The 9,877-nt window shown below is 44.8% G+C and overlaps 2 protein-coding genes across 5 annotated transcripts in view; one reads left to right on the top strand and one right to left on the bottom strand.

Moving 5' to 3' along the window:
• Positions 1-1,773: 1,773 nt before the first annotated feature.
• Positions 1,774-5,537, bottom strand: LOC130358224 (cytochrome c oxidase assembly factor 4 homolog, mitochondrial). Of its 3 annotated transcripts, none has more exons than XM_056561141.1 (2): positions 5,462-5,537; positions 1,774-2,174 (listed from the first exon to the last, which is right to left on the bottom strand). In XM_056561141.1, exon 2 carries the CDS (start codon positions 2,167-2,169, stop codon positions 1,903-1,905), a length of 267 nt encoding a protein of 88 aa, XP_056417116.1. In that variant the 5' UTR covers positions 2,170-2,174; positions 5,462-5,537; the 3' UTR covers positions 1,774-1,902. The 3 variants fall into 3 exon arrangements, with proteins under 3 accessions (XP_056417116.1, XP_056417115.1, XP_056417114.1); XM_056561140.1 differs by having other exon boundaries at positions 5,441-5,519; XM_056561139.1 differs by lacking the exon at positions 5,462-5,537 and adding an exon at positions 5,320-5,458.
• Positions 5,538-5,547: 10 nt separating this feature from the next.
• The window catches only part of PAAF1 (proteasomal ATPase associated factor 1), a 31,213-nt gene continuing 26,883 nt past the window's right edge, over positions 5,548-9,877 (top strand). The window contains exons 1-4 of one of the 2 annotated variants that reach the window (XM_056561137.1): positions 5,548-5,662; positions 6,779-6,819; positions 8,874-8,977; positions 9,512-9,601. In XM_056561137.1, coding sequence (XP_056417112.1) covers positions 5,616-5,662; positions 6,779-6,819; positions 8,874-8,977; positions 9,512-9,601 — 282 coding nt within the window. In that variant the 5' untranslated portion in view covers positions 5,548-5,615. Of the gene's footprint in view, positions 5,663-6,778; positions 6,820-8,873; positions 8,978-9,511; positions 9,607-9,877 lie in introns of those variants that run through there. The other variant, XM_056561138.1, reaches the window with a different exon arrangement.

The following is a 9,877-nucleotide window of genomic DNA, read 5'->3' as shown; positions in this document are numbered from 1 at the left end:
ACTGTGCATTGGTTCGGTCCATTATTATAGGAAGTGACTGTACGTTGGTTCGGTCCATTATTCTAGGAAGTGACTGTAGGTTGGTTCCTTCCATTATTGTAGGAAGTGACTGTGCATTGGTTCGGTCCATTATTATAGGAAGTGACTGTACGTTGGTTCGGTCCATTATTCTAGGAAGTGACTGTGCGTTGCTCCGTTCCATTATCCTAGGAAGTGACTGTACGTTGGTTCCTTCCATTATTGTAGGAAGTGACTGTACGTTGGTTCGGCCCATTATTCTAGGAAGTGACTGTACGTTGGTTCGGTCCATTATCCTAGGAAGTGACTGTACGTTGGTTCCTTCCATTATTGTAGGAAGTGACTGTGCATTGGTTCGGTCCATTATTATAGGAAGTGACTGTACGTTGGTTCGGTCCATTATTCTAGGAAGTGACTGTACGTTGGTTCGGTCCATTATTCTAGGAAGTGACTATGCGTTGCTCCGTTCCATTATCCTAGGAAGTGACTGTACGTTGGTTCCTTCCATTATTGTAGGAAGTGACTGTGCATTGGTTCGGTCCATTATTATAGGAAGTGACTGTACGTTGGTTCGGTCCATTTTTCTAGGAAGTGACTGTACGTTGGTTCGTTCCATTATTGTAGGAAGTGACTGTGCATTGGTTCGGTCCATTATTCTAGGAAGTGACTGTATGTTGGTTCGGTCCATTATTCTAGGAAGTGACTATGCATTGGTTCGTTCCATTATCCTAGGAAGTGACTATGCGTTGGTTCATTCCATTATTCTAGGAAGTGACTGTGCATTGGTTTGGTACACGGTTATCTAAGAGACATTTGGCAGTTAAGAGATGTGAACAATGCCTCCAAAATGAGCGGAAGAATGTGTAAAAGAAAGGGCACGAAGACTCCATAAATGAGAGAATAAAGCCCATACATGAGCTCAGTCATTCATAGTTTACATTAGACTCATAATAACGCAGCTCCTTACTTCAGGGCTCCACAAATCCCAGATGCCAGGTCACCATGGCAACTGAAAATTTCATCCTGGCACCTTGGTGTTTGTCAGCCCGAGCACCAGCGGTTCTGATTAGATACAACTGGCAGCTGGTAAATCTAGCGTTGAGCCACCTTCAGAGAGGGTAAGGCTGCTCTGTGCTGCCCCCAGTGGTGGCCAGGTGCCTGTCATTCAGAGATTCCTTGAGGACTGTACACCCGGCCAGGCGTTCTGCTCCTGCTCAGATGGCACATGTCATAACTCTGCTGCCACCTGCAGTGCTGCCAGCCAGCCTCAGGTCCCATGTTGCACCTCCTGTCAAATCCCTCCAACTGCACCTCCTGTCATGAATGAATAACCTCCCAAAAAAAAAATGTGGAAAAAAATTTTTTAATAAAAAAATAGATAAAGCCGGATATTATAGTGATATTATTTAGGCCGCATTGATTATCGCTGACATCACAGCTTAAAGGGGTACTCCACTGCTCAGAGTTTGGAACAAACTGTTCCGAACACTGTTCCGTAACGACATAGCCCCGCCCCCTCATGACATCACACCCCGTCCCCTCAATGCAAGTCTATGGGAGGGGGCGTGACGGCTGTCACGCCCCCTCTCATAGACTTGCATTGAGGGGGTGGAGTACCCCTTTAAGCCGTTCACAAGGAAAAATCCTGTCATCCCCGCCATAATGGTGCGAATCTGGATAAAAGATTTCTAGTCACTTCCAAAACAGAAGGTTTAATGAGAAAAAAAATGATATTATATATATATATATATATATATATATATATATACATACATACACTGTCACTGCTGTCCTTGTCATGTGACTATATTTGGCGTTATACCCAGGCATATGACGCAGGTGTAAGAGGCGGAGTCAAGTGTGGGGTGCACTGCGCTTCATCCCCTAAGACGTGGGGTCGGCCATGTTGCTCATCTTCTTCCTCAGCTCCTCCATCCTCCTCTTCTGATGGTCCTGCATACAGTTCCTGAAGTTCTGCACCTGCTCCTGGCAGCGCCTCCAGTCCCCGTGCTCCGCCATGCACTCCTGTACCGCATAGTGCAGAGCCGTGCAACCGGTCCGCGAGATCATCTGATCCACAGGATCCTCCTCCTCCTCGTCATCCTCCTGCTTGCGTCCGCGGTTGTGGGGCTGAGGCGTCGGGGCGGCCATGTTTTCTGCAAAAAAACAACCAAAAAAGAAAATTTTGGCCATGTTCACACACGTCTGGAATTTCCGTGCGGAATTCCGCATTGGATTTCCGCCAGAGATTCCGGAGCGGCAGGGTCCTGTTGAATTCAATGGGATTCTGCTGCACTGTGCGCACAGCGCAATTTCCGTGCCAGATATTTCTGGCACCGAAATTCCATTTTCCGCTGTCCACAGAAAAAAAAAAATTAACCTGTCCAGTCTTTCTGCGGACTCTGCACAGAAATGCATTGCTGTCTATGAGACGACGCAGTCCTAGCACCGGTATATTGTGCCGATGCCCGCAGTCTCCGGAATGTCGCAAGGAAATGTCCATGCGGACATTCTGGACGTGTAAGCATGGCTTTAGACGCAGTGTTTCCCAACCAAGCAAAAAATGAGCCCCCATACCGCCGCTTATACGGAAAAATAAAAAAGTTATAGGTCATCAAAATAAAGGGATTATAAACGTACTAATTTGGTTAAAAAGTTTGCGATTTTTTTTAAGCGCAACAATAATATAAAAGTATATAATAATGGGTATCATTTTAATCGTATTGACCCTCAGAATAAAGAACACACGTCATTTTTACCATAAATTGTACAGTCGGGCTGTTTGGGACCGCCGCAATGAAATAGCGGCATCCCCAACAGCTTGCAGGACACCGGGAGGGCCCTTACCTGCCTCGGTGTCCGATCGGCGAATGACTGCTCCGTGCCTGAGATCCAGGCAGGAGCAGTCAAGCGCCGATAACACTGACAAGCATGTTAAAACAAGCCAGTGATCAGCATGAGAGATCAGTGTGTGCAGTGTTATAGGTCCCTATGGGATAACAATGATCAGTATAAGAGATCAGTGTGTGCAGTGTTATAGGTCCCTATGGGATTACAATGATCAGTATAAGAGATCAGTGTGTGCAGTGTTATAGGTCCCTATGGGATAATAATGATCAGTATAAGAGATCAGTGTGTGCAGTGTTATAGGTCCCTATGGGATAATAATGATCAGTATAAGAGATCAGTGTGTGCAGTGTTATAGGTCCCTATGGGATAATAATGATCAGTATAAGAGATCAGTGTGTGCAGTGTTATAGGTCCCTATGGGATAATAATGATCAGTATAAGAGATCAGTGTGTGCAGTGTTATAGGTCCCTATGGGATAATAATGATCAGTATAAGAGATCAGTGTGTGCAGTGTTATAGGTCCCTATGGGATAACAATGATTAGTGTGTGCAGTGTTATAGGTCCCTATGGGATTACAATAATCAGTGTGTGCAGTGTTATAGGTCCCTATGGGATAACAATGATCAGTATAAGAGATCAGTGTGTGCAGTGTTATAGGTCCCTATGGGATTACAATGATCAGTATAAGAGATCAGTGTGTGCAGTGTTATAGGTCCCTATGGGATAATAATGATCAGTATAAGAGATCAGTGTGTGCAGTGTTATAGGTCCCTATGGGATAATAATGATCAGTATAAGAGATCAGTGTGTGCAGTGTTATAGGTCCCTATGGGATAATAATGATCAGTATAAGAGATCAGTGTGTGCAGTGTTATAGGTCCCTATGGGATAACAATGATCAGTATAAGAGATCAGTGTGTGCAGTGTTATAGGTCCCTATGGGATTACAATAATCAGTGTGTGCAGTGTTATAGGTCCCTATGGGATAACAATGATCAGTATAAGAGATCAGTGTGTGCAGTGTTATAGGTCCCTATGGGATAATAATGATCAGTATAAGAGATCAGTGTGTGCAGTGTTATAGGTCCCTATGGGATAATAATGATCAGTGTGTGCAGTTTTATAGGTCCCTATGGGATAACAATGATCAGTGTGTGCAGTGTTATAGGTCCCTATGGGATTACAATGATCAGTGTGTGCAGTGTTATAGGTCCCTATGGGATAACAATGATCAGTATAAGAGATCAGTGTGTGCAGTGTTATAGGTCCCTATGGGATAATAATGATCGGTATAAGAGATCAGTGTGTGCAGTGTTATAGGTCCCTATGGGATAACAATGATCAGTATAAGAGATCAGTGTGTGCAGTGTTATAGGTCCCTATGGGATAATAATGATCGGTATAAGAGATCAGTGTGTGCAGTGTTATAGGTCCCTATGGGAACTATAACACTGCAAAAAAAAGTGCAAAAAAAAAAAAGTGTTAATAAAGGTCATTTAACCCCTTCCCTAATAATAGTTTGAATCACCCCCCTTTTCCCATTAAAAATATAAAACAGTGTAAATAAAAATAAACATATGTGGTATTGCCGCGTGCGTAAATGTCCGAACTATAAAAATATATCGTTAATTAAACCACACGGTCAATGTCGTATGCGCAAAAAAATTCCAAAGTCCAAAAAAGCGTATTTGTCACTTTTTATACCATTAAAAAATGAATAAAAGGTGATCAAAAAGTCCCATCAAAACAAAAATCATACCGATAAAAACTTCAGATCACGGCGCAAAAAATGAGCCCTCATACCGCCCTGTACGTGGAAAAATAAAAAAGTTAGATGACAATTTTAAACATATATATTTTCCTGCATGTAGTTATGATTTTTTCCGAAGTGCGACAAACTCAAACCTATATAAGTAGGGGATCATTATAACCGTATGGACCTACAGAATAAAGATAAGGTGTAATTTTTACCGAAAAATGTACTACGTAGAAACGGAAGCCCCCAAAAGTTACAAAATGGTGTTTTTTTCTTCGATTTTGTCGCACAATGATTTCTTTTTTCCGTTTCGCCGTGCATTTTTGGGTAAAATGACTAATGTCACTGCAAAGTAGTAGTAAAATAAAACAAAACAAACATAAAAATTGGTTATTGTATGGACCTACATAATTTTTTATTTCACACCAAAAAAATGTTGTTGTTTTTTTGTTTGCCGCTGGTTTGGGCAGTAAAAGGCGTGATGCCACATAAATAGAGCCTCATATGGGTCTGTAGATGGAAAATGTAAAGAGTTATGGCTAATTAGGAGGCGATCAGGAAAACTCCTCTTGTACACAGGCCCCTTACAGATGACATCATAACTGCACTATAAGACACAGCAAGGAAAGTGATGAAAGTGCTGAGACTGTGACTGTGATTTATAATAGGGGGTCCCACCTAGCTCACACTCACCTGTGTCTCTGTGCCCTCTCTATTTCTAGTCCTTTCCCTTTTATAACGCTCTATTTTTAACTAACACACAACTGTCCTCTAGTAGTCTCCATGTCTCCACTACAAGCGGACGCCATTTTACCGTAGCCCAAGAGTCATTTACATCTTGTGGAGCCAGGGACATCGCGGCGGAAGGAGACACTGATTGCGCATCCCGGCGGCCTCTAGCGATGCGCGCGTTCTATTTCCTGTTCAGTGAGGTTACCTCCTCAAGGGCCGCGACGCCTACTTCCGGTTTGTCTTCCGACTACACCAACATGGCGGCCAGGATTTTTATCCAGAGTGACTGGGCTTACTGCTTGAGGTGGGTGACAAGTGACAATAGGACAGGGAGTGTATATGTATATGTGTGCAACCTATGGGACCCATCAGTGTGCATTTAATTCATTGAGCCGACAGAGCATGCTGGGAGTTGTAGTTTTACAACATCTGAGGACCTAAAGGTTGCATATATATATATATTTCCCAACCAAGGTGCCTCCAGCTGTTGCAAAACTACAACTCCCAGCATGCCCAGATAGCTGTTGTGTTCCATATATACTAGGTCAGTGTTTCCCAACCAGGGTGCCTCCAGCTGTTGCAAAACTAAAACTCCCAGCATGCCTGGACAAGCTTTGACGTTGTACAGTGAAATTGGTGCGCTATTTATACAGTCTGCCTCCGGCTTCAGGGCAGATGTGTATGTTGTATAATCTAGGAGAGTGGTCTCCAACCTGCGGACCTCCAGATGTTGCAAAACTACAACTCCCAGCATGCCCGGACAGCCATTGGCTGTCCGGGTATGCTGGGAGTTGTAGTTTTGCAACATCTGCAGGTTGAAGACCACCGATCTAGGACCTAGGTCTCCAAACTGTCTTCATTTAGCTGTTGCAAAACTACAACTTCGGCATGCTGGGAGTTGTAGTCTTGCAACATCTGGAGGGCCACAGTTTGGAGATCAAAAGAATGTACATACAATTCATGATCAACCACATGTAGTACCACATTTCCCCTGTAGGGGCCGCCGCAGCAAACCTGAATGGCTGGAAACGACTCCCCTGCGGCGATCACCGCAGATCTCCAGTTTATATGCAGCCGTCTTCACATCTGGATTGGCTGTCCGGGCATGCTGGGAGTTGTAGTTTCACAACAGCTGGAGGTCCACCATTTGGAAACCACCGATCTGGAAGAATAGAGGAAGACCCCCTACTGTCCTGCTTATGACCCAGAGATGGTAGCTGCTTGCAGGGCCCCATGTCCTAAATTGTGTAGTATTCCATTTGCCCTGTAGTGGGCGCTGCAGGGGAGATAAGCAGACGACTTCTGGGGACAATTTGTGAGTCAGATGCGGTCTCTTTTTGTAACAAAAGTTACACCATTTTCAAGTTTAAAAAATAATAATAATAATTTTTTCTTACTTTTTATTCTCTTACTCTTTCAGGAAGGCGGAAGGAGAGGCGTGGGTGTCGTGTAAGATCCCAGGTAAGGTCTTCGTGATGTCCAACGCCGGTCGTGTCCTCCAGTACTTTTAGTCAGCTACAAAAATCCTGGAGATCTGCGGTGTACGGTGTCCATTTTAGGACATTGTCAGTCATCAGCCGCATCTCCGTCCCGTGTCAGGCGAAACAGCGTCCCGCCTCCTCCCTCAGACCAAACTTCCTGCCGTATAGCAGAGCCGAAACTGTGCAACTGCACAAAATGTGCTGCAGAGCCGACACTGACCAGCGCGTATAGCTGAGCCGACGACACTGACCGGCGCGTATAGCTGAGCCGACGACACTGACCGGCGCGTATAGCTGAGCCGACGACGCTGACCGGCACGTATAGCTGAGCCGACGACGCTGACCGGCGCGTATAGCTGAGCCGACACTGACCAGGGCGGTGCAGTGTTGGATCTGCTATACGGGCTCTGTAGCACATGCGCAGTGCCGGCTCTGCTATGCGGGCTCTGTAGCACATGCGCAGTGCCGGCTCTGTAGCACATGCGCAGTGCCGGCTCTGCTATGCGGGCTCTGTAGCACATGCGCAGTGCCGGCTCTGCTATGCGGGCTCTGTAGCACATGCGCAGTGCCGGCTCTGCTATGCGGGCTCTGTAGCACATGCGCAGTGACGGCTCTGCTATGCGGGCTCTGTAGCACATGCGCAGTGCCGGCTCTGTAGCACATGCGCAGTGCCGGCTCTGTAGCACATGCGCAGTGCCAGCTCTGTAGCACATGCGCAGTGCCAGCTCTGCTATGCGGGCTCTGCTATACACACAGAGCAGGAGACCCAGAGCCCAATGGTCACACTGACCTAGCTCCAAAGATCCTGTGTACAGATGGGAGAAACTTCCAGAAGGTCAAGGCCTGAAAACTTTTATGAACGCACTGTATAACTGTTCTTAGGAAAGCTGGGTGATAGGCAATATGGCTTCTTCTGCAGGGTGGTCACCCGAAAATATTATATTCATATTATACTAGAGCAGTGGTCTTCAACCTGCGGAACTCCAGATGTTGCAAAACTACAACTCCCAGCATGCCCGGACAGCCAACGGCTGTCCGGGCATGCTGGGAGTTGTAGTTTTGCAACATCTGGAGGTCCACAGGTTGAAGACCACTGTACTAGAGCAATGGTGAAAGACTGTGTCACTAGACAACTTTGCCTGGAAAGGCTGGGCCACAATAATAGATTTTCAGTCCAGCATATATTATGAATAGTAGCTGTTTTCCGTGAGAAGACCCCTTTACAATAACATTTTGGATGGTCTTCTAATAGAGGTTTCACTGTATTTATCATCACCCAGCGTTCCCAGTGCGTCAGAGTTGTAGGGTGATATTATAAGTCCTCTAGGGGGAGATCTATTAAAGGGGTACTCCACTGGAAAGCATTATTTTTTTTATTTTTTTTAAATCAACTGGTGTTAGAAAGTTAAACAGATTTGTAAATTACTTCTATTAAAAAATCCCAATCCTTCCAGTACTTATCAGCCGCTGTTATGATCCACAGGAAGTTCTTTTCTTTTTGAATTTCTTTTCTGTCTGACCACAGTGCTCTCTGCTGACACCTCTGTCCATGTCAGGAACTGTCCAGAGCAGGAGTAAATCCCCATAGAAAACCTCTCCTTTTCTGGACAGTTCCTGACACGGACAGAGGTGTCAGCAGAGAGCACTGTGGTCAGACTGGAAAGAAATTCAAAAAGAAAAGAACTTCCTGTGGATCAAAAGAGCAGCTGATAATCCTTCCAGTACTAATAGAAGTAATTTACAAATCTGTTTAACTTTCTGGCATTAGTTGATTTAAAAATAAATAAAAATTAAATGTTTTCCAGTGGAGTATCCCTTTAAAACCTGTGCTACTGAAGAGCGGTGCAGTTGCCCATAGCAACCAATCAGATTGCTACTTTCATTTTTAAAAAGGCCTCTTAAAAATGAAAGATGATATCTGGTTGCTATGGGCAACTGCACCGCTCTTCCTCTACACAGTTTTTTTTTTTTTTGATGAATCTCCCCCATAAAGTATAAAAAGAGTCAATCAAATTGGTGTCCTCTATCTTATAGGGAAACCCACAATCTACGGGACCCTGAAGTGCGGAGGGGTCAGTCCAAATGGGACCCCTGAAGTTACATCCTCGGAGGAATTCTCTGTACTTGAAGTCACGAAGGTATCAAATTCCTTCATGAATAAACTGCATCAGAAAAGCTTCTACACCCCAATAACAAAGCTGTGGTCAACCAGAGGCAGCCATATTGAAGATACTGCTCTGTCTTAAAGAGGTACTCCGCTGCTCAGCGTTTGGAACAAACTGTTCCGAACGCTGGAGCCGGCACCGGGAGCTTGTGATGTCATAGCCCCGCCCCCTCACGACGTCCCACCCCCTCAATGCAAGTCTATGGGAGGGGGCGTGACGGCTGTCACGCCCCCTCCCATAGACTTGCATTGAGAGGGCGGGGCATGATGTAGTGAGGGGCGTGGCTATGACGTCACGAGTACCCCTTTAATCTCAGCGGAGTACCCCTTTAATGTCACACACCGACATGATGGCCCACATAGCCTGGGAAATAATAATGCAAGCTACGGCTTTTAGGATCTCTCTTCATCATATTATGTCACACACACACACTGTCACGTTGCTCCCTCTGTAATAGATGTTTGCCCGTCTAGTGCTTAACAGTGATGATTTGTTTATGTTTTACAGAAAAGTCTCCTCATCTTCTGTCCTTCCCAGAATGTCTGCAGTAAATTTCTGGCTCCTTACACCAGCTTCCCCAGAGTCCATAACAAAAGTGTAAGGTATTTCTATTCCTTGCCTTATCTAACAATAGGGTAAAAGTAAGAAAACATGCTTTAGTCACTATAATACTGCCCCCTATGTACAAGAATATAACCACTATAATACTGCCTCCTATATACAAGAATATAACTACTATAATACTGCTCCTATATACAAGAATATAACTACTATCATACTGCTCCTTTATACAAGAATATATCTACTATAATACTGCTCCTATATACAAGAATATAACTACTATAATACTGCTCCTATATACAAGAATATAAC

Source organism: Hyla sarda, chromosome 2 (assembly GCF_029499605.1).
Source record: "Hyla sarda isolate aHylSar1 chromosome 2, aHylSar1.hap1, whole genome shotgun sequence".
Taxonomy (NCBI): domain Eukaryota; kingdom Metazoa; phylum Chordata; class Amphibia; order Anura; family Hylidae; genus Hyla; species Hyla sarda.
Note: the sequence above shows the minus strand (reverse complement) of the source record. Positions and strands in the feature narration are given on the sequence as shown.